We start from the raw sequence: 25,511 nt of genomic DNA on the forward strand, positions 1-25,511 counted from the left end.
GACCAAAATTTTAAATGGTAAAATAGATCCGAGGTAGCCAAACATATAAGAAAACTTAGTGCTACTCGGCCATTTAAATGACTTATGGAGACTCAGTGCTACCCATCCCCAGCCCCGCCTTGTACACTCTGCAGTGAACACTGTTGTCACTGGATATGAGGACCTTCAGTTGGTAATGACCTGAGTAGATACTGTCTTGGGACTAAGCTTTCTGAAACAAATTTAAACAGAGACACTTGGTACTTGCTGTGATTTTAACTCATATTAAAAGAAATTGTACATTGTATCAGACAATCTACCTGCTGCCTTCTCCTGGTGCTGTGGGAGCTTGTTCACTTCTTTTATGAAGCAGTGCCTGGGTAGACACACTTGGCTCAGGAAGGAAGCCTTCAAGACTGAGGACAGTGACAGCCCTGTCCTCAGTGTGCAGTTCATTGTAAACTGTGGTGCATTTTAGTAATTACGGGTGCCCGGCATGTTGGTGCACGCCTTTTATTCCAGCACTCAGAAGGCAGAGGCAGGAGGATTTTTAAGTTTGAGTGAAACCCTATTTAAAAAACCGAAAGTTATGGTACTGGAGAGATGGCTCAGCGATTAGAGCACTGACTGCTGTTCCAGAGGATCTGGTTTCAGTCCCCAGCACCCACATGGCAGGTCACAGCTGTTTGTAACTCCAGTTCTAGGGGATCTGACACACATACAGACAAGACACTAATCACTAATACATGTAAAATACAAATAAATAAATCAGTAAAAAAAGAAAAACTAGCTTTCCGGCTCAGCGAGAGGGCTGGGTGACCACCATCAAGACTCAGGACCTGAGGAACAGTGAAGACCCAGGGACACAGGCCTGGTCAGAAGGTATTGCCAGTATCGGGGGGGAAGAGAGATCTCTGCTGAGCTCGGAAACTGTGCACACCCCCCCGCCCCCCCGTGGTTCAGGGAACCAGGAATCCTGCTTTGGGCAGTCTGTTATCAGCCGGCAGCCCATACATACAGAATAGTCGCTCAGGCCATCTGCCAATATGAACACTCATAGAGCCAGAGACACAGGCCAGGTACAAGGGAGAGGCTAGAACCAATCACTGAGAACAAGACCACGTATAAACAGACAACAGGATGGCAAGAGGAAAGCAGAAGAACGGACCCCAGGGAAATCAAGACAACCTGGCAACACCAGAACCCAGCTCCCCCATCACAGCAAACAGCAGAATGCCAAACACTCCAAAAAAGAAGACTCAGACCTGAAATCATACCTCAAGATGATGACAGAGATCCTTAAACAAGAACAGGAGGAAAAGCATAAAGAATTAGAAGCTTTTAAAGGAGAAACAAGAAAAACACTCAAAGAACTCAAAGAACTACAGGAAAACAGAACCAAAGAGATGAAGGAATGGAAGAAGGAATTTAAAATGGAAATAGACACAATAAAGTAAACACTAAAAGAGACAACCCTAGAGGTAGAAAACCTAAAAAAAGAAATCAGGAGTCACAGATGCAAGCATTTCCAACAGACTACAAGAGATGGAAGAGAGAATCTTGGAGGCCAAAGACAACATTGAAAACATAGACAAAACAGTCAGAGAAGATGCAAAAACCAAAAAGCTCCTAACCCAAAATGTCCAGGAGATCCAGGACACAATGAGAAGTCCAAACCTAAGGATAATAGGGATAGAAGAAGGCGAAGAATATCAACTAAGAGGCACAGGAAATATCTTCAACAAAATCATAGAAGAAAACTTCCCTACCCTTAAGAATGAGATGACCATGAGCATAAAACAAGCCTACCGAACTCCAAATAGATTGGATCAGAACTCCTCCCGACACATAACAGTCAAAACACCAAGTGTCCAAAGCAAAGAAAAAATATTAAAAGCAGTAAGCATATAAAAAAAGAAAAAATATTAAAAGCATGTAACATATAAAGGCAGACCAATCAGACTCACACCCGATTTCTCAACAAAGACTATGAAAGCTAGAAGATCCTGGACAGACATCATGCAGACCTAAGAGAGTACAAGTGCCAGCCCAAGCTGCTATACCCAGCAAAACTCTCAATCACCATAGATGGAGAGATGAAGATATTCCAAGACAAAACTAAATTTACGCAATATCTGCCCACAAACCCAGCACTACAAGGAATTATAGGTGGAAAACCCAATACAACGAGGAGAACTTCATCCTTGTAAAAACAAGAAAACTTCTAAGCAAGAAACCCAAAAGAAGAAAGACACACAGGCACAATTCAACCTACCAAAGCAAAAATAGCAGGAAACAGCAACCACTATTCCTTAATATCTATTAACATAAATGGACTCAATTCCCCAATAAAAAGACATAGGCTATCAGACTGGATACATAAACAAAACCAAGCATTTTGCTGCATACAGGAAACTCATCTCAGAGAAAAAGACAGACACTGTCTCAGAGTAAAAGGTTGGGAAAAAAACTTCCAAGCAAATGGCTCTAAGAAGCAAGCTGGAGTGGTCATTCTAATATCGAATAAAGTAGATTTTCAACCAAAAGTTATCAAAAGAGATACGGAAGGACATTTTTTACTCATTACAGGGGAAATTACAGGAGGAACTCTCAATCCTTAACATATATGCTCCAAATACAAAAGCACCCATATTCATAAAAGAAACCCTACTAAAGCTCAAAAAATACATTGTACCCCACACAATAATAGTGGGAGACCTCAATACCCCACTCTCACCAATGGACAGATCATGGAAACAGACACTGAACAAGGACACAGTAAAAGTAACAGAGGTTATGAACCAACTGGAATTAATAGATATCTATAGAACATATCATCCTAAAACAAAAGAATACACCTTCTTCTCAGTACCACACGACACCTTCTCGAAAATTGACCACGTAATTAGTCACAAAATGAGCCTCAATCGATATAAGAGGATTGAAATACTCCCATGCATCCTATCAGATCACCATGGTCTAAGATTGGTCTTCAATAACAACAAAGACAACAAAAAGCCCATATGCACATGGAAACTAAACAATGCTCTACTAAATGATAGCAGGGTCAAAGAAGAAATAAAGAAAGAAATTAAGGATTTTCTAGAATTCAATGAAAATGAAAACATGACATACCCAAACCTATGGGATGCAATGAAAGCAGTACTGAGAGAAAAACTCATAGCTCTGAGTGCTTCCAAAAAGAAACTGGAGAGAGCATACACTAGCAACCTGACAGCACAGTTGAAAGCGCTAGAAAAAAAAAGGTAGCAGATACACCCAAGAGGAGTAGACGGCAGGAAATAAGCAAACTTAGGGCAGAAATAGACCAAATAGAAAAAAAAAAGAACCATTCAAAGAATCAACAAAATCAAGAGTTGGTTTTTTGAGAAAATTAACAAGATTGATAAACCCTTAGTCAGACTAACTAGAGGGCAAAGAGAGAGTATCCAAATTAACAAAATCAGAAAGGAAAGTGGACACATAACAATTGAAACTGAGGAAATTCAAGAAATCATCAGATCCTACTATGAAAACCTATACTCAACAAAGCTGGAAAATCTGGAGGAAATGGATAAGTTCCTAGAGAGATACCAGATAGTGAAGTTAAACCAGGACCAGGTAAACCATCTAAATAATCCCATAACACCTAAAGAAATAGAAGCAGTCATCAAAAGCCTCCCAACCAAAAAAAGCCCAGGTCCAGATGGGTTTAGTGCAATTTTATCAGACATTTATTGACGACCTAATACCAATACTCTCCAAACTATTCCACAAAATAGAATCAGATGGAACACTACCTAACTCATTTTTTGAGGCTACAATATCCCTCGTTCCTAAACTACACAAAGACCCTACAAGGAAAGAAAACTTCAGAACAATCTCACTTATGAACATTGATGCAAAAATACTCAACAATATTCTTGCAAACCAAATACAAGAACACATCAAAACGAGCATTTACCGTGATCAACTAACTATGCTTCATCCCTGGGATACAGGGGTGGTTTAATATACGGAAATCCATCAATGTAATCCACCATATAAACAAACTCAAAGAAAAAAACCACATGGTCATCTCACTAGATGCTGAGAAAGCATTTGACAAAATCCAACACCCCTTCATGTTAAAAGTCTTGGAAAGAACAGCAATCCAAGGCCTATACCTAAACATAATAAAAGCAATATGCAGCAAACCAACAGCCAACATCAAACTTAATGGTGGGAAACTTGATGAAATCCCACTAAGATCAGGGACTCGACAAGGCTGCCCACTCTACCTTACCTATTCAACATAGGTCTGGAAGTCTTGGCCAGAAGAATTAGATAGCAAAAGGAAATCAAAGGGATACAAATTGGAAAGGAAGAAGTAAAAACATCACTCTTTGCCAATGACATGAGAGTGTACTTGAGTGACCCCACAAATTCCACCCAAAAACTCCTACAGCTGATGAACAAGTTCAGCAAAGTGGCTGGATATAAAATTAACTCAAACAAATCAGTAGCCTTCCTATATTCAAAGGACAAACATGTGAAAAAAGAAATTAGGGAAAAGATACCCTTCACAATAGTCACAAAAATTATGAAATACCTTTGTATGACTCTAATTAAGCAAGTGAAGGACCTGTATGACAAGAACTTCAAACCTCTAAAGAAGGAAATCGAGGAAGATCTCAGAAAATGGAAAGATCTCCCATGCTCATGGATTGGAAGGATCAACATTGTAAAAATGGCAATCCTACCAAAAGCAATCTATAGATTCAATGCAATCCCCATCAAAATACCAACCCAGTTCTTCATAGAGTTGGAAAGAGCCATGTGCAATTTCATCTGGAATAACAAAATACCTAGAACAGAGAAATCCATCCTCCACAACAAGAAAACATCTGTGGGAATCACTGTCCCTGACCTCAAGCTATATTTCAAGGTAATTGTGCTAAAAACTGCATGGAACTGGTACAGAGATAGGCATGTGGATCTATGGAATAGAATAGAAGATCCAGAAATGAGCCCTCACGTATATGGTCACCCGATTTTTGACAAAGGAGCTGTAAATATTCAATGGAAAAAGGACAGCCTATTCAACAAATGGTGTTGGTCCAACTGGCACTCAGCATGCAGAAGAATGAAAATAGACCCTTTCTTATCTCCTTGTACTAAGCTCAAGTGCAAGTAGATCCAAGATCTCCACATTAAACCAGATACACTGAAACTACTAGATGAGAAAGTAGGAAAAACCATAGAACACATAGGCACAGGAGAAAATTTCCTGAACAAAACACCATTGGCTCCTGCTCTAAGGTCAAAGATTGACAAATGGCTTAATGAGATTTCAAAGTTTCTGTAAGGCTAAAGACACTGTCAAGAAAACAAAAGGGCAACCAACAGAGTGGGAAAAGATCTTTACTAGCCCCACATCAGATAGAGGCCTAATATCCAAGGTATACAAAGAACTCAAGAAGCTAGACATCAGAGAACCAAACAACCCTATTAAAAAATGGGATACAGAGCTAAACAAAAAGTTCTCAATTGAGGAATATTGAATGACTGAGAAGAATCTAAGGACGTTTTTGACATCATTAGCCATCAGGGAAATGCAAATCAAAACAACTGTGAGATTCCACCTCACACCAGTCAGATTGGCCAAGATCAAAAAAACTTAGATGACAGCAGATTCTGGCGAGGATGTGGAGAAAGAGGAACACTTCTCCACTTTTGCTGTGATTGTAAACTGGTACAACCACTCTGGAAATCAGTCTGGCGATTCCTATGAAAATTGGAAATAATACTACCTGAAGAACCAGTTATTTCACTTCTGGGCATATACCCCATAGAAGCTCCAACATATAACAAAGACACACGTACCACAATGTTCATAGCAGCCCTATTTATAATAGCCAGAAGCTGGAAAGAACCCAGATGTCCTTCAGTAGATGAATGGATAGAAAAATTATGGTACATTTACACAATGGAGTACTACTCAGCTATCAGAAATAATAACTTAACCAAATTCTTAAGAAAATGGATGCATCTAGAGAATATCATCCTGAATGAGATAACCCAGTCACAAAAGAACAGACATAATATGCAGTTACTGATAATGGGATACTAACCCCAGAAAGCTCTGAACACCCCAGAAAACACTCACAGATTATATAAAGTTCAAGAAAAGAGGAAAAAAAAAAAAAAAAAAAAGAAGAAACCATTATGCTTAATCCTTACACACTAAGAAAACTTTGACTAATTTCAGGTTACATCCTGTTTTACGTGTACTTTATGCTCATTGTAATGAGTAAGATCTTAATGCACACTATCAAACCTTCAAAAAAAAAAAAAACATGCACTGACAGAAATATATTTGTATACTTTTATGCAAAAATTCTTAAAATTTCTACATTTATCTTTGCTTTTTAAATACCATGTGGTAAAAAAAAAAAAAAGAAAGAAAGAAAGGACTCATGAACTATCTGCAGACAGCTCAGCCCCCAGAATTGCCTCAAAAGCGCTCTGCCACCTAAGCTCACAGGAAGCCTGCCACACCCTCACTGGCTGTCATAGGAGGGAATGCCTGACGCTCTCAGAGGGCAGGTAGCGTAATGTACTCTGGGATCGGATCCTTTCCAGCCAAGAGAAAGGGCTGGGTGACCACCATCACTGCTCAGGACCAGTCCCCAGGCATGTGAGCTCCCAGAACAGCCTCTCAAGGGCTCTCCCACTTGAGCCCATGGAGACAGCATGGAGTCACTGCCACCAGAACTCACTGCCTGCCCACAAAAGCCAAACATCCAGAAGCAATCTTCTTCTTCAGCCCACGAGCCCTCAGACCCACAGGAGAGACAGGCTCCCGTCAGAGACAACAAGATCACCTATAATCACAGATAACAAGATGGCAAGAGGAAAGCAAAAGAACCTAAGCAATGGAATCCAAGACAACCTGCCAACATCAAAACCCAGCTCTCCCACCACAGAAAGTAGTGGATTGCCAAACACTCCAGAAAAACAAGACTTAGACTTGAAATCATACTTCATGATGATGATGATGGAGATCTTCAGGAAGCACATGAATTAAACAATTACAGGAGAACACACATAAACAAATAGGAGCCCTTAAAGAGGAAACACAAAAATAACTCAAAGAACTACAGGAAAGCACAACCAAACAGGAGAAGGAATTGAATACGGAAATAGACACAATAAAGAAATCACAAAAAGAGACAAACCTGGAGATAGAAAACCTAACAATAAAATCAATAGTCACAGATGCAAGCATCACCAACAGACTACAGAGATGGAAGAGAGAATCTCAGGGGGCAGAAGACAACCTGGAAAACACTGACCCAACAGTCAGAGACGATGTAAAATCCAAAGAGCTCCTAACCCAAACCATCCACAAGATCTAGGACACAATGAGAAGACCAAACCTAAGGATAGTAGGTATAGAAGAGGGCAAGGACTCCCAACTACTAGGCACAGTAAATATCTTTAACAAAATCATAGAAGAAAACTTCCCTACCCTTAAGAACGAGATGACCATGAACATACAAGAAGCCTACAAAACTCCAAATGGATTGGACCAAAAAAGAAATTCCCCCCAACACAAAATAGTCAAAACACCAAATGTTCAAAACAAAGAAAGAATCCTAAAAGCTCTAAGGGAAAAAAGACAAGTAACATATAAAGGCAGACCAATCAGAATTACACAAGACTTCTCATCAGAGATTATGAAAGCTAGAAGATCCTTGACAGATGTCAGTCACACCCTAAGAGAACACAAATGCCAGCCCAGATTACTATATCTAGCAAAACTGACAATTACTATAGATGGAGAAACCAAGATATTCCAGGACAAAAGCAAATTTACACAATATCTGTCTACAAATCCAGCTCTACAAATGAAAATAGATGGAAAAATCCAACACAAGAAAGGAAACTACACCCAAGGAAAAACAAAAAACAAAAAAAAAAATTATGCAAGAAAACCAAAAGAAGAAAAGCACACAAACTGCTCCACCATGTTCATAGCAGTCTTGTTTATAATATCAAGAAGCTGGAAAGAACCCAGATGTCTATCAACAGATGAGTGGACATAGAAATTGTGGTACGTTTACACAATGGAGTACTACTCGGCTATTACAAACAATGACTTCATGAAATTCTTAGGCAAATGGATGGAACTAGAGACTATCATCCTGAGTGAGGTAAGCCAGTCACAAAAGAACACAAGTGGTATTCACTCACTGATAAGTACATACTAGCCCCAGAAAGCTCCGAATACACAAGAAACAATTCACAGACATTATGAAGCTCAAAAAAAAAAAAAAAGGAAGACCAAAATACGGATGCCTCAATCCTTCTTAGAAAGGAGAACAAAACACTTTGTTTGGAGGAAATGCAAAGTCAAATAGAGGAGCAGGGATTGAAGAAAAGATCATTCAGAGGCTGCCTCACTTGGGGATCCACCACATATGCAACCTCCAAATCCAAGCACTATAGCTGATGCCAAGAAGTACTTACTGGCAGGAACCAGACAGAGATACTCCTCAGGGGCTCTGTCAGAGTCACACAGATACAGCTGAGCATGCTTGCAGCTAACCATCGGACTGAACACACAGACTTCAATGAGGGTGCTAAAGAAAGGATCTAAGGAGCTGAAAGGCGTTGCAACCTCATGGGCAGAACAACAGTATCAACCAACCAAACCCTCCAAAACTCCCATGGAGTAAAACACCAACCTTTGAACACACATATAGAGACCTTCAGCATGTGTAGCTGAAGATAGCAGTGCCTGGTATCAATGTGAGAAGTGGCTTTTGATCCAGGCAAGGCATGTTTTTCCAATGTAGAGGAATGCCAAGGCAGTGGTGTGAAGAGGGTGATTAGGAGGGAGTGCACCTTTTGATGGCAAAATGAGTGGGAGGGGGGATGGGCTGGGGAAAGGGATAACATCTTAAGTATAAATACAGAGTATCTAATAAAAATATGACAACAACAACAATAACAACCATCCCCCCCAAAAAAACACACCACCACCACTAACAAAAAAAGAAAAACCAAAATCCAAAAACTAAAAAAGGCTCATACAATTTTTGCAATCATTGTGTATGAGAGGGTTTTCAGTGAGGGAGGTTATATTTAGTCAACCAAAGAAGCAGGTATCTGCTAAAAGGAGAAAATTGTTTTACTCAAGAATTGGCTTTCACAGTCAGACAATTCACTTATATTTAGGAAGCTCATTTGAGATTATCACTTTTTTATGACTGTGCATCTTCTCTATTTAACACGTTGTCCTCTTTTTCATTATACTCCAAACTATTGGCAATCTGGAACACAGATATTTGAAAGCTGAATTACAATAATGTATTGTTCATCTGTATAAGACAAGGCTAAGTTGCAAGGAAACACAGTCTCATGTGAAAACCACCTTCTTCAGCAATGACATGCTCTGTCAACTTTGTCCTTCAGTTTTAAATTGATCCCTATGATTAGTTAAGGTTATTAAACCCTATGCAACTGGAGACGTTCTCTGTTCTTGGTTCATCATTGGAAAAGCCGCAGTCTTTGGCTGTGAGCCTAGGGCAGCTGCTTCATGAGCAGGTAAACTGCTGGGTGACATGGATTTGGGGTGGCCCCCTTTCCTCACCTCCCAGAATAGTTTCTTCTTTGCTCCTTTTCTGGCTTCCTCTTGCTCTTTTCATCTCCTTTCTTCTTTGTTTCACACTTGGTAAAGTATCTAAGAATGATATAGTTTTTAATTGCTAAACTTTGGTCAATTGAGTAAACAAATTAAAACCATACTTTTTATAAAGGACAAATATTCCTTATAAAAATTGCCTAATACCTATTCATGATATTTGAGAAAGAGTTTAACAGGATAAATTGAGGTTTGAAGGATTAAGTTTTGATTCTCATTACTTAAGTAGTAGGATGGAGTATAGTGAAAATGAAGCTTTAAGGATGTGTGTACATATGTGATAGCACAGTGTATTGTGGTTTTTGTTGTTTGGCTGGGGAAGTTTTGATACAGTTTCTCTATGTGTCCCTGGCTTGTCTGGAACTTGCTGTGTAGACCAGGCTGGCCTTGAATTCAAAGGTCACCTACTTTTGCCTTCTAAGTGCTGGGATGGGAGGTGTGAGCCGCATTCCTGGCGTGTGTGTGTGTGTTTTAGTGTCCAGCTTATTGAGTTTTTCTTAAAGACTCATAATTCTGAATTCATAATTAGCAGTGCAGTGCTCTCCTCCAGGCAGTGGCTTTGTTGAACATGTTCTAAGTTGTAGGCTGGTAGTTTGATTTTAGCTCTGGAATAACTCTGTGTTCTGCAGGAGCTGACCAAGCGGGAGGTGGAGTACATCGCCCTGTCAAGGGACACCACCGAAACTGACCTCAAACAGCGCCGGGAGATTCGGGCGGGCACAGCTTTTTACATTGACCAGGTGAGCTCCTCCCCTGCAGCCCATGGCTGACTACCCCAGGACTACGTGAAACTGACTTTTAAAATTGAAGGAGAGTGTCTCGTGTCACCGACATACAGATGCGGTGTAGTCTTTCTAGAAAGATTTGATTTAGGACTTGGAGCTCTTGGTCTTGAAAGGATCTTGATGTAGATTTAAGAGAATACTGGGGTGAAGTGACTAGTGTTCGCAAGGCCGCTGAAGAGCAGGTTTCTTACCTTTCAATTGCTGCTTACAGCTTGCTTATAGAAACTTAATTTTCTAAAGAAAAACTATTATAGCTGCTTTTAATAGAGGACCTTCTCTAGCATGTCGACATGAGTATTTTTAATCTAAAGGTGAATTAGGGAAGTGTGGATTAAAACAGGTGAAGTGGAATACTTTCAGCTATAGCTTTGGAGGGGTGGGTGGACGGGAGTGGGGGAATGGCTTAGATGCTAATAATCAGCTTAAATAGTGCTTTATGATATTATGTGAGACTACTATTTCTGTCTTAACATACATTGCATAAATATTAAATGTTCTTTCTAATGCCTCATGGTATATGGGATAGGGACTAAAACTATGAAGTTATACAGAAAATATTTGTAGTAACCATTGAGTTCCAGGGCTATCTCTGACTCTTTGATTAACTAAAGATTCGCTGGTATCCACCGTTGATGGAGAAGAGATGTAAAGAGCTGAGCTGCTGAGGCCGTGCAGGGTGCTACGGGTTTAGGTAATTAACACCGCCTCTCAGAAGACAACAAACAGCAGACGAAGCATGGGCAAATATCTGCATGCAGCTGGTATTTTTCCAGCATTTTTCTTCCAGATGTGTGAGGGGTCTTTGCAACCTTCAACAGAGAGACAAGCTGTGGGGAGAAAAGGCACTATAGTAGTCAGCATTCATTCAAACTTGGGAAGTCTGACTGCGAGTGTTTCTTTTGGTGTATTTAAACACAGCACAATGTGGTGAAAACTATTCCTGTATTAGCTAACTCAATACTGCAAGCACAGCAAAGTGTGACTAAATCTCTGAGGAACTAAGTAGCTAAATACATGTCAGGTATGACTGCAGTGAAACTCTTTGTAAAGTACACATAACACCTTCCATACAGATAGGCTCTACAGATTGACCAAGAAAAGCAAGTTTACAAGAAGGGTCTGGAGAGGGAGTCAGGCTCCGGAATGTGTCCAGCCACACAGATTGTACCTAAGTCAGCAGGCTAGAATGCACATCTGTTCCAGCCTCTGGGCAGACAGCAGACTTTGCATCCCTTCTCTTGAAGGAACAGTTCTATTTGCTTAAAGTTCTAGGCTCCCCTAGCACAGGTCTGTGAGCATGAAGCCCTTCGTGCCCCTACACAAATGTATTCATAAAGATTTGTGTTCAGTGATACTAGTTGCTATATGTTGATATCAAGGCGATACATGATTGGATAAGGAGGATAATCAACAGGGAAGACAAAGATGACCCGTCTCCATCCACGCATCTCTGAGTAGCCATAGGTTATGTATCCATTCTAAGGAATGGATTTCTATAGGTCAATTTATCTTATCTAAGTGGGCAGTTTATATCTTTGTCAACTGGTTGTAAGCTTATTGTGTGGATGGACTGTGGATTGAAGAATGTAATAAATAAATCTGATTGATAAGTCATGAATTTACCAGGCTGTGGAGAACAGTGTGTGAGAGGCTGAGAGGCAGCTGGAACATGCAGCTCTGGTGCAGGGCTGCAGAATGAGATGTGTGTGCCAGTCGTGGTAACCAACTGCCTGGAGAGACAGCCGGGAGAGGGCGGCTTGTGGACCGTGTGGCAGAGCTTAACAGCCGGGTCTAGTATTCTAGTATTTTTTTAAAAGTTACTGCAACAAATTGCAATATTTTCAAAATCAGAAAACTAATTGGAAACAGTAATGATACATACTGAGAAGGTTAATGAAATCATTGTTACTATAATACTCTCTAGCCATTAAAAAGGATGAAATACTGCTAGCATTTGCTTCATGAAAGAGTCGTTTGCCTAGCACATAAGAAGGCCTGGTTTCACACTCATGCATATACACTACAGGGTGGGGCCTTAGTCTACACTAATAAGAAGTCCAGAGCATGGGTGGAAAGAAGTGTTCAGACAGTTTGTGATCTCGTTTGTGATAAAGAAATGCATCTGTGCTTTTGTGCACATTGAGGTCTTCCAGAAGGCTACACAGACGCAGTTATGGATGTGAGAATAGAAATCTGGAGTGAGATAAAGGTTTGTTCCTTTTGTGTCTTGTGACCAAAATACCTGGCAGCAGTAGTTTAAGGGAGGAGAGGCTTATTTTTGCTTCATGGTTTCTGAAGGTTTTCAGCCAGCATGGCAGGGAAACCATATCGGGGAAATCACCCAGTCCTTGTAGTGGGCGTGGCTGCCAGAGACTGTTCATGTAGGGATATACCAGGAAGCTGAGAGAGAGAGAGAGAGAGAGAGAGAGAGGGAGAGAGAGAGAGACAGACAGACAGACAGACAGAGACAGAGACAGAGGGCTGCCACAGACCAGGCCCCACTCCTGAAAGTTCTAGTTTCCTGAAACAGTACACCTAGCTGAACACATGCTCAAAATATGACCTGTAGGGACATTTCTGCTAGAAACTGTAAGAGCTGGTGTTGTATGTGCATGTGTGTGCGTGAGAGTGTGCTCCCAGTATATCTGGGTTTATAAGTGCTTTCCACCACGCATAGGCAGACTCTTGGTGAAGTTTAACATTTTATTTTAACAGGCACATTCTTTATAATTAAAAGACTATAATTCTGAGGAGGAGGTTTTTGTGGAACAGAATATTCACACCTCTTGAATTAATTATTGTTACTAAATTAAAAATGTACATAAAGTACAGAAACTTGGTAGTCACTTCACGTGATGGCAGCCTTAGTGTCATTAGTGGAAAATTCTGAGACCTTCATCTTTCCCCTTCACGGATGATGCACGAGTGTATTTTAAAGGAGTCTCTTGTGAGGACTGCTTGTGCCCCACACGTTATGTGCAGCTGCCGTGGGTGACAGCTGTGGCTTGTGATTTCCAGTCTTACAGTAGGTCTTAATGTGTCTATAATTTCAAAAATGGCTTAAAACTTTGGCTCTTCAGGGATGGAATTATTTTAGGAACTAAATTAACTGATGAGCCAAAGATTTTTTGTTTGTAAGTTTTAATTATCTTTTAAAATTGTTTCGGGATTAGAGAGAGGGCTTAGAGGTTAAGAGCTGTTCTTCCGGAGGCTCAATTCTGAGCCCCAACACAGCAGCTCACAGTCGTCTCTAACTTCAGTCCAAGGAGATCTGAGACAGAACATTCATACACATAAAATAAAATGCAAAACAAACAATTGTTTGATTTATATCCATTGGAAGAACTATTTATATCTTGTTAAATTTAATTTTATCTTGTGACATGGGTGTTTGTTCTGCTGGCGTGTATTTCTGTGTACCATATGTAGATAGGCTCTACAAAGGCCAAAGAAGGCACCACATTCCCCTAGGTCAGAGTTACAGACAGTTGTGAGCTGCCATATGGATGCTTGGAATCAAACCCTGGTTCTCTGTAAAAGCAGCCTGTGTTCTTAACTATTGAGCCATCTCTCCAGCCTAAAGATTAATTGTTTAAGGCATAATGTAAATTATTTTAACAAAACTTTCTGCCATTCTAAAATATGTATTTACAGACATATTTCATAGTTACTGCAGTGTATAAAATGTGAAGAACCATATACATTTATGGTGTATTTTATACTCCCTCCTTGGTGAACCTTCTTCAGGGCACACATCAGTTTTTAACATTCAGTAACACATCGACACCTTCAAAGCCCGTGACTTAATAGAGGCCACATTGGTCTTTTCTCTTTCAATTGCCTCGGACTCTTTTGAGGTTTCAGTTAATTTAAATTTACTTTCTGGTACTTTACAGGTTGTTGGTTAAAGGCACAGAATGAGTTCCTAATAAGATAAATATATCCAAACCCTGTAACACAGCTTAACATGGCATCAGCGTGTGAACTTGCCATGGCTTTCACATTTATTTTCTGTTTTTCTGTTAGAATATATCCTTTATTCCTCTCTGGCACTCAAAACTGGAACACAAATGACACTTTGATTTGATGGTAGATTTTGCCTTTAAGTTATCAATCTTGGTAAAACTTTAAGGACATTGAAAAGAAAAGGGCGTGACTAAGAACAGTTGGTGTTTCTGTGCATAAGTGATTGATCCTTAAGAAAAGACTTGCTTTTATGTGGTTGTGAGTGTGGGTCCTGGGAACAGAGTCCCGAGTCTGTGGCATTGCAGCAAGCTCTTTTAACTGCTGAGCTGTCTCTCTATCCAAATATTGATTATTTAGACATCTGTTTTAAATTATCACAAGTTATAATTAATTACCATTTGAATTCTAGGTAGACAAAAGTGGCCAGTGATTGCTACTTAATTACAGTTTTGAGACTCCAAGTTCTTTAAGAAATTTCTTTAATATTGTTAACCATTGGATTTGATTCTGGGCGGTAAAGATACTAACTTTAATCACACTCATGTAATGCCTGTTACTGGATAGATGGACACATGGAACACTGCCTGTAGCTGCACTCGGGTAACGGGAGAACACTTGTGGTTTTCAGGATAGTTAACGTGGTACTGCTGTCCGTGCTGTCGCTAAGGATTTTAAATTACTTGTTATGTGCTTTACGAAGACCAACATTTTGAATACTTTCTACAGCTTTTTGTCTATGTGCCTATTAAATAACTGACAAAAGTGGAATATCATATATAAAATCTGCAACATTCCTTATTATACCTGCTATCTTTTAAAGTTGGGTATTTCTTTAAAATATGTTTTTTTAAAATGTCCGTACTATAGTTCACCAAATAGTAATGCTGTTATATAATGTTGCCATTTTCTGTACCCTCTCATGTTGTCAGCCACTAAATTTGTTGTGGCTTTTTGATATTGCAAATAACATTTATTGAATATTGTTGTACTTAAATATTGTTATGATCAGATGAGGTTTTTAGAAACAAATCCTAGAAGTATGAATCTTTGTGGGCATAGTGAGACTTTCTTAAGAGCCTTGTTCTTCATCGTCAAGTTGCATTCCAGGAAGTATGTCCACTCATGCTCCAAAGGGTGTCTCATTGCCTCGTGTGGCGGTCACTGGCTTAGAGTCTTTTTCAATTTTTATGTGAGGTCTAATTTTTAGAATTCATTGGCTCTCCTTTCTCTAAGCTTCCAGTCAATGGGAAAGGAGTGTGGTGCTGACAAAGGAAGTCAGAGCTTCCCAAGACAGCGCTGGACTCTGCCGGCGGGTCACTGCTCTGCTCCTGCACTTGCTACTTTTGCCTGTGGTAGTCAGAGCCCCAAGACTCTGCAGACCTTGGGTTGCTGCCATACTGAGGGCAGCTCTTTCCTGTCTATATAATGTGGACTGTTTGGTAGGTTTGGGAATGAAATTAAGAAATAACAAAAGAAATGACGAGAAGGTATTTGTAGAGAGACTGCTCTTGTGCTAGGTGCTTTATGTCAGTGCTACTTGATCTTAAAAACGTGCTTAGTGGGGAGACTGCTTATTGCCTTATAGATGGGACAATAAGTGTCCATGGCCAGGGTCATGTAATTGACTAATAGCAGATTAGGGATTGGTGTTGTTGCTTCTCCCAAAAGTAATGATGGTGATCATGGTGATCACATTGACAACTTCAGTGACCACATGCTACTGTTCATAACTGTAACAATAACTCATTTTTTAAAAAAGAAGCTTTTCTTTAATTTATATTAATAATTGAATGTCTGTGCCTTGTAATTAAGTATTCACAGTATATTTGGGTCAGATATTATAATTCAGGCAAAATGAAATGTACTTTTTATTTGTAAAAACAGGTCATTTAGCTGCTTGATTGGGTCATAGTTTTAACGAGGCCAAGTCTAGGTTTCTTGCATGTACACACTAATACTGTACCTCAGGGTTGTCCTGTTACAAACAAGCCCTGACCCCCTTTTTTTCTTTAAGAAGGAGGACTTTGTTTAGTAAGCAGATGTTAACATTGGGTATGCAGGCTTATTCTAGACCATGAAATAGACCCATAAATTGTATAGAGATGAAAATAAACAATTCTCGTAGTGAATTATCTGTTGTCACCCTGCTGTGGACAGCACACCTGAACGGTGCTCCTGCTACATATAACCCAGCACCTGCTCCTCATCCCCTTCTTGACCTGCTCCTCTCTCCTGCGGTTGTAGGTCCTTCTGTAAGTGAGGTCGTGTGGGACTTGTCCTCTGTGTCAGTTATTTTGCAGTGGTTCTAACTCTACCTATGATCTTTCACTCATTCCGTTTGTTTTTCAGAGACAGGATCTCACTGTGTAGCCTTGGCTGTCCTGGAACATAGCTAGGCTAGCTTTGAACTCAAAGAGATTCCCCACCTCTGCTTCCCAAGTGTTGAGATTAAAGGCATATGCCTTTAATGCTGTAATACCCAGTCACTGATTATTGCTTAGCGACAAACTTCTGGAGGGTTTTTTCATTTGACTTTTTAAACTCCATTTAAAGAAATGAAGGCTCAAAGATGAACCTGACTAAGCTGTGTCCCTCCCCGCAAGGCAAGTTAAGTAGTAGAGCAACTTACTGTATTCTGTGTTGATGTAACAATGACCAGGAACTTATTTGACCCACAGCTCTGGAGGCTGGGAAGTCTGAGAATGGGGGGCTTTTTTTCTGAGGGAAGCTTTTTTTTTTTTTTTTTTTTGGCATAAAGATTAGAAGGGCATGGTGAAGGGGCAGGAAGGAAGCAGAGGAACCTAAGAGAATTGAGAGAAGATACAGGCCAGGTTCATCCTTTGCACAATAATTAATCTACTTTCGAGGCTGTAACATCAACCTGTTCATAGTAAGTAGCCTTGATTACCTAATTACTTTTTAAAGACTCTACTAAGGACCAGGTATCAAACTACTGATCTTTTTTTTATAACCAGATGTCTTTTATAACCAGATGTCTTTTTTTTTTTTTTTTTTTTTTGGATTTATATATTTTATGTGAGTGCACTGTTGCTGTCTTCACAGAACAGAACCAGAAGAGGGCATCAGATTTCATTACAGATGGCTGTGAGCCACCATGTAGTTGCTGGGAATTGAACTAAGGACCTCTGGAAGAGCAGTCAGTGCTCCTAACTGCTGACCCATCTTTTTGGCCCCCAAACTAAGTATCTTTGAGGGACACAGTCACACTATAGTAGCAAACAAAATCAGTTTATCCTATTTTCATATTCATTTTTTTGTTATTGTTTAAAGGAGGAAGGGTTTACTGTTCTGATATTTTAAAATAAAGATTTGGGGCTGAGGAGATGGTTGCGTTCAGTGACATGCCTACTGCGTAGACATGAGGTCCTGAGTTTGGATTTCCAGCAACCACATAAAGCCAGGCAGGGTTACGAGTCTGTAACCCAGGAGTGGGGAAGGGGATTGAGTAGAGGGTAGGTTGGGGACAGGCCAGATATAGTCTGATTTATTGAATTTGCTGACCAGCTAATCTAGCAGAATTTGTGAACGTAAGGCTCAGTGAGGACCTGTCTCAAGACATAGAATGGAAAGCAACTGAAAAAGTTGCTCAGTGTGGATCTTGGGCTTCTGTGTGTGTGCGCTCGCGCACACACACACACACACACACACACACACACAGACACACACATACACACGAGTAAAGAACTTAAAATCCAAGTTTTTCATTGTGCCCTTGCCTCCAGTACATTTACATACTGTAGGTTTCAGTTTTTGTTGTTGTTAGTTTTTGAGTAAATGCGAAGCTGTGGGGAATTAATTTTCATTAGTAATGACTGTATTAGCAGTGATTTACATTTTAATAAACACCGTTACTTTTTTATTCTAGTACTGCTTTTTAAATTATCATGTTCTGGACAGCCCTGGAGGACACTCTCATTTAGTAAATGAGGCCACAGATATCTAGATTAATTACTTGCCGCAGGCAGGTCTTATCAAATTGGAAGAAAATCTAGAACAAACTTAGGTTTTTATTTCAGGTCATATACCTGCTTTCATTTTGGCCTCCTTTACGTCCACGTGCTGGCTGAGTAAAGCTGAGGTGTGAGATGGCCGGTCGGCAGAAGCACTGTGTCTTTCTCCTGATTCTAATTAGGTCTGTGAGGTTCTGTCACTTGATAGACAAGAAAGACTCTTCGAAGGTGGTCTAATTTCTCCTGAGGGGTGCCATAGCTAGTCAGGCCACATAAAAATGCACTCTTCGCTTCTAGGCTGTAAGATCTCAAGAGAAACCTTGCCATGCTTCCCAGTCTATGTAGAAAAGCTGCAGAGTTGCTCGAGTCCTTTTCTCAAGCTCAGATGGCTGTCCTGAGTGTGTCCCCAGGTTACAGAGCGGTGCTTCTTAACTGAGCACTTGTGCGGCTACTGCATAAATGGAGGGCTGACCTCTGAGGACCAAGGGGTCCTGCCAGGGAGATACAGTGTGCATGAGAGAACAGGGAGGGCCAACATTACTTCTCTATGAGCAGACGTCAGACTGGGAACACGGCTGAGTGAGGGCCGGATGCTGGCCCTGTGGTAGGCATGGCACCTGTAGCAGGATTTTCTGTCCAATTAAGTTGAAGCTTATATGGGGTCTGAAGCAGCACTGATATGTTAGAGTGCTTACTTATGTTCAGATTAGAGTAACAAAGTCTGAAAGTTCTGATTAAAGCATTTAAGTCAGTTCATGTGTGTGTAAGGAATCAGGAAGTGGGTTGGTAACTGAGGCAGTGACTGGTACTTGCTCTTTACGTCAAGTGCTTCAGATTCCCTTCCCACAGAGCATCTGCCTAAGACCTTTTCCTGTGAGCTAATATTCTTACCTAGTAAATTGAAAAGTTTTAATATGGGTCACAAGTTATGAGGCTCACAGACTTGACCTGTTTGGAGACGCAAGGGAATGAAGGAAGGACAGACACACAGACACTGGTGCAGAAGAAGATTGGGTGGGCTGTGCTTGCACCAATGGAAGTAGCACCAACTACTCAACAACCTGAACCTTACTGTGCTTGTTCTGTACAGCAAGGGCAGGGACTATGGAGTCTCGGAGTCTGTAGGCAGCAGGCTCCAGTAGCAGGCTCCAGTTGCAGGGAGCTAGTTGCAGCTGCTGGGTTTTGCCCAGCAAAATAGGTAGGAATGAGATGCTTCTGGTTTACAGCCATATTACCAAAGGCTGTAAATTACACACAAGAAATTAAAGTCCTTTGTGACATTTACCATTATTTTCTTTTTCTTCCTCTACAGAATTGATCATTTTAATAAATTTATAATTGTGCAGGCTCATTTTTGTCAAACTAGGGTTCCTCTACCAGGTCACCAGTGGGCATGTCTACGAGGCTTTTTCTTGATTGCCGAGTTATGTAAGAGAACATATCCACGTGGGCTGTGCCATTCTTGAAAGCTTGGGTCTGGGTGGTAAAAGAAAGGCAGCTGAACATGCTAGGAGGGAGAAGTAAGCCAGTAATGAGCATTCCCCTGTGGTTTCTCCTCCAGTTCCTGATTCCTGACTCCTGTTTCAAGTTCCTGCCAGGGCTTCTGATGTTGGACTGTAAACTCTGAGCACCCCCCCCCCCAGTTGATTTTCATCTTGGTGTTTAATCACATCAACAGAAAGCAAAGTAACTCTTTTCATACCCACATGCTTGGAATCACCAATTCATTGCCACTTAGTGCGTAAGATTAATAAATAACATATCAAATTAGAAACAAAGTTGGAGAGATTTACTGTTTTTTAAATTCTTACTTGAGCTGTGGATCTCATAGAGAGCTTACAGATGGCTTGCTCTAACACCAAGCAACAACCTCCTTAAGTTTTATTTCAGTAATTAATTACTCTCTTTTCTGTATTTATCCACAATTTCTTCCTCCTCTCAATACACCTACGTTTTGAATCATTCAATAAATGGCTGCCACTACCCACGTGTGGTGCTCAGTGGGTGTCTGCAGCAGGATTTGTCCCTCTTTGTGGCCAGTAATTCTGGAGACTGTCGCTCATCTTTGGGTTGCCTGATGTTTCCTCCGTGTGAAATGATGTAGCCTTGTTAAGGACATGTAGAAGTGATGGTGTGTCCACCCTAGCACAGTGTCAGCATCCTAAGGTGGGAGCCTGGCAGAGCTCATGGCTAGGCACAGTTTGGAGCATGATTCTGGCCTGCCGTACTTACTGCTGTGATGCCTTCTGAATGAGGCATCTCCTTTAGTATTTAGTGGCACTATTGCTAACTGGCGAAGAGGTGCAGTGTAGGGAGGGCTTTCAGGTGACCACAGGGGTACTGTCTTTTCTCAACCACCAGTTCCTTAGCTTCTTGTTTCTGTACATGCATTAGAGTAGAAGAAAGGATCTTTGTGTGCTTGGCTTCTGCTTCTGATCTCTACATTTATTCTGGATTGTGTGTGTAGGAGCCCCAGTACCTGTGAGGTAAATGAAGGCAGAGTTGCATGTTCCCTCAGCCGAGTGTTGTCAGATGTTGCTTTTCCTGCCCATAGTTAGCAAACTATGAAATTTTGATCAGTGTATATCTAAGTTTTTCTCAACAAATAAGGATTTTTTATTCTTGTGAAGCTTCTAAAAGTCAAATCTAATAGTTGGTCTTATTAAAGGTTGATAAAAACTTAACTTACAAAAGAATTTTGCTACTCATGGTGATATTTATTTTTTATCAGTAGTGATGTGTTCTTGCGAAGACGGCTTCTGGTAAAGAAAGCTTAACTGAACTGCAGCTGAAGTGGGCTTTCATCAGAGGATGTCCAGAGACCTTCTCTCCTGGTCTGTTCTCTGAGTTTTGATGCTGTAGAAACCATGGTTCCAGTTTTGTTCTTTACACAGAAGAGGCAAGACCCCCTACACCCCATTCCTTTGGGGGTTCTGAAGTCACCTTGATTCATTCAATAATAATAAATAAATAAATACCATGACATGATGGTCAGTTTCATAGAAGAAAATAAAAACATTTGCAATAATGATAGATTAGAAGAATTATTTGTGAGTTGATCTTGTTCTTAAAGAGGGATAGTATCATTAGTTATTTTCTTATAATAGTTCATAGATACCTGAAATAAATGAACCCTTTACTATACAGTGCAACATTAAAATTATATTGAAAGGATATCCTGATTTGCTTTGATATTTGGAAAAGGAATGCTGTAGCACTCCAGAAATGTTTCTGGTTATTGGATGGGTATGTGGAGGGAAATAGAAATGGTTAGTTCTTTTATTCCATTAATCACTAAAGAAAAATTAATTAAGTTAAAAAGTTCATTGTAAGAAAGATTGAGAGGGAGAAATCAGACCAAGTTCACTGTCACTTAAGAGCTACCAGCGGGGTGGCTGATAGCGGGGGATGTTGCAGACACCATAATTTAGTATGCGTCTCTGGTAAATTAAGCAACTTGGACTCTTAGAGAGGAGATCTGAGGGATTAAGAAGGCCTGAACTAGGGGAGGGCCGAAAGGGATGAGTCCAGAAATACTCTGGCCTCATTGTACCTTTGCAGCAAGGTAAACCCAGGCTGGCCTTCACATGCTTTCCTTTTGCCTTAGACGCCTAAGTTCTTGGATGGCAGGCCAGTCACTGTGCTGGATAAGTTCAAGTTGAAGTAAGGATGTTAGACTATCAGAATATGAAGATAAATCAAATCTAGGAGATGAGAGACAATTTTGGAGCCCTGTCATAAAGGAAGGGCATAAGACGTGCTGGTTAGTTTTTGTCAACACAACGAAAGTTTGACTATCCCATTGCTGTAGTTACCTGGGAAGAGGGAGCCCATTGAGGAATTACATCCATCAGATTGGCAAGTCTGTGGTCATTTTCTTGATTAAGGATTGATGTGGGAGGGCCCAGCCCACTACAGGTGGTGCCACTCCTGAGCAGGCAGAGAACTCAGTAGGCAGTGTTCCTCCGTGGCTTCTGCTTCAGGTTCCTGCTTTGAGTATCTACCCCGTATTTCCTCACTACCTGGGAGTTGTAAGATGAGACAAATGCTTTTGGTCGTGCTATTTATCACGGCATGAAAAGCAATCTACAATAGAAATGGAGCAGATTTGAGAGAAACAGGGTGTTCTCAGTGTTGTAGGGGGAGCCGGGGGTGCCGTGGAGTCTGATTGCAGACATCTATGCAGTGCAACCACGAGGACCTGAAGTTTGCAAATGGATTAGCGTAGAAAAGGTACCTGGAGTCGAGGGATGGAGATTACTTGGAAGCAGCATGAGCAGTTGTGAGTAGAGGCCATGGGTGACGAGTCCAAGTCTGGACCGATATTTAACGAACTTACAGTAAAGGAGAGCCTATTGTTCTAAGACACTCCAGTGCCAAGAAACTGAAGATGACACAGGAGCGGCGAGACACACTTAGCAGTGTTAGTTCTGTCTGTGCTGCATGCAGAGAAACGTGAATTCGCGTCTTCTCTAAAGCTGATTTTCAGGGACTCTGATGTAAAGATTTGTGCTTGGGATTTTTCCGGTAAGCTAAAGGAGAAGTTCACCATTTTCTGGGCATTATCATTTACTTCCTGTTTCCCTCCATTACAAATTTTCTTAAATCCACAGGGATTTACTTACTTATCAGCTTAGTCAGCCAAATGTGTAATGTTGTCAGCATCGAATATCACAGGAAAACAGAACTTGTTTTAATAACACATTAGCAAACACTGAGGTCTTCAAGCTTCCCTACCCAGAACTTTGGTTTTCATAAGACTTATGGAACAGAGGCCTGGCTATTACCTTCCTTTCTCTTCTCCAGTTAAGGAATCTGTTCCCTTTCTTCATTATGTTACCCATTCATAGATAAGTGTTAGTTTTCTATTTCATTGACTATGTAATCTAAAATGTAATGTTTCAAAAACCTCTGGAGATCATCTCCAGCTCTCTTCATTTAACAGATGACTAAGCAGGCACAAGAAAGTAGACTTGTTTGCCTGGGATCAGACGGGCTGGGAAAACAAAAATAAGACTGAACCCACCTGTCCTGATTCTGTCCTAGCATAAGGAACACACTAAGTTCCAGTGCACGTGTAATCAGGCAGGCATGGGTGCTCTCGCTGATTTCATTTTGCCTTTGTATTTCTTGGAAATAGTGTGCTGTTCGGGCTGCCACAGAAGGCAGGACGCTGGTTTTAGAAGGCTTGGAAAAGGCAGAGAGAAACGTGCTTCCAGTGTTGAACAACTTGCTGGAGAACCGGGAGATGCAGCTGGAAGATGGGCGCTTCCTCATGTCTGCTGAGCGCTATGACAAGCTTCTCCAAGTAAGAGGGAAGCTGGCCTCACCTCAGAGGGGGTGTGTCTGGGAGAGTGCTCACGTGGACCTTCTGTTTGCCTGAGTAAATCACGAATTTACCCGATTGTCAAAGGCTTCCATCTGCAAAGACCTGGATTGATGGGCTCCCCCATTTCTTTAACATCTCAACAGCTATTTCTCCTCTTACCCATCTTTCTCCTTTTTCCTTCTTTATTTTAACAACTATCATGGCAGTGACGTTTAGACAGTGCTGAGCACCTGGGATACAAAAGTCCAGCTCTTAAACTCAGAAAATGCAGTGTTTGTAGGGACTGATAGACATGAATAGGATGTTAAAAAGGTACTCTGGGGCTGGAGGGCAGCGTGTCTCCCGACTGTGATCCCAGCATTTCACAGGCTGAGGCAGGAGAATCAGCTGCTCAAGGTTACATAACCTAGTGAGCTGTAGGCCCACAGGGATGCTTATGACCTTGTCTCAAAACACAACACCTCCCCCCAAACTCAACCAAAACAAAACAGACTGATATGAATCTGTACTGTGCTCTGACCCCAATGGCTTCTTGTTTCAGAGTAGGATTCGGACCCTTCCATCGCAGGACACCCAGATAATCAGGCCCTTGCCACTTCTTTCCTCAGGTCTTCCTGTCTGCCTCCTTTTTGACTCCCGTCTAGCACCAGGCACTGCTAGGCTGTACTTGCTCAGTAGGCTTCTCCCAGGTTTAGGCTTTGCACAGGTAGATTTTGTTCCTGAAATGTTTTTTTCCCCAGGCCTTTGCTCATCTCACTCCTGCAACCCCTTCAGAGTCTGTTACCTTACCAATGAACCCTGATGCTCCTACTTAGATTGCAGTCTGTCCTCTACGTCCGTACCCTTGTGATGCTTCCATTCTCCCTGTGTGGTCTCCTGACGCTCTGTAGGGGTCACTTATGTTCTAGTTTTACTGTCCACTCCCTCCATTAGTGTGCACATCTTAAATGGGCAGGATTTTTTCATGCCCTTTGAAGAATATTTAGCACATGCTATCCATTCACAATTTTGTTGAATGAATAGTAAATCAGTAGATAAATGCTGTGCCATGATGCATACAAAGAGGACAACACTTATGGACAGTTGTGAGCTGTCACATGCATGCTGGGAATTCTGGAAAAGCAGCCCCACTCTCACTACCCATCCAAGGAGGGCTCTTCAAAGGCTTTAGCAGTGAGGCAAGCCCTGGTGAGAAGCCTGAGCTGCACCTCGCTGGATCTCAGCAGCTCTGCAGCCCTTCTTATCCATCGACACTCTGGGACTGGAAGTCGTTCTCACACTTTTACTTACAGATATGCATGTGCTAATCTGTTACACATTGCTTAAGAGTGGCACCATATACTGCTTTTGTGTGTGTGAGAGTAGCACCATATACTGCTTTTGTGTGTGTGTGTGTGTGTGTGTGTGTGTGTGTGTGTGTGTGCGCGCGTTCGAGTTCATTCTTACAATGCCATCTATCAGTATTGTGGCTATTGTGGACGTGGATGTGAAATTCTGTAAGTTAAGTCAGAAAAGTAAGTTTTAAAACACTGATATTATTAGTCAGATGCCTTAATAGAAGTACACCTATAAGTGTAATTCTCTGTGGTCTGTGGGCAACCTCTGCTCTGGTGGGAAGTCTGTTCTAGGTCTAGCTTTTGGATAATATCTGCCCTCTGGCCCTTTCATGTTATGGACTAGAGCTGGCACTCTGTCTTGGGCTCTTTAGTTCCTGGCCGTGTGGGCTACCTTTCCTTCCTAACAGCAGTCTTCAGGCTGTGAGCTTTCTTTGGCATTGGATCCTCATTTGT

At 41.1% G+C, this 25,511-nt stretch overlaps 1 protein-coding gene across 1 annotated transcript in view; it reads left to right on the forward strand.

Moving 5' to 3' along the window:
- Positions 1-25,511, forward strand: part of VWA8 (von Willebrand factor A domain containing 8) — a 298,398-nt gene that overhangs the window by 38,591 nt on the left and 234,296 nt on the right. Inside the window, exons 4-5 of the mRNA XM_080917170.1 lie at positions 10,300-10,410; positions 23,533-23,700. Of these exons, the coding sequence (XP_080773296.1) occupies positions 10,300-10,410; positions 23,533-23,700 (279 nt within the window). The remainder of the gene's footprint in view (positions 1-10,299; positions 10,411-23,532; positions 23,701-25,511) is intronic.

Source organism: Micromys minutus, assembly GCF_963924665.1.
Source record: "Micromys minutus genome assembly, chromosome: 5".
NCBI lineage: Eukaryota > Metazoa > Chordata > Mammalia > Rodentia > Muridae > Micromys > Micromys minutus.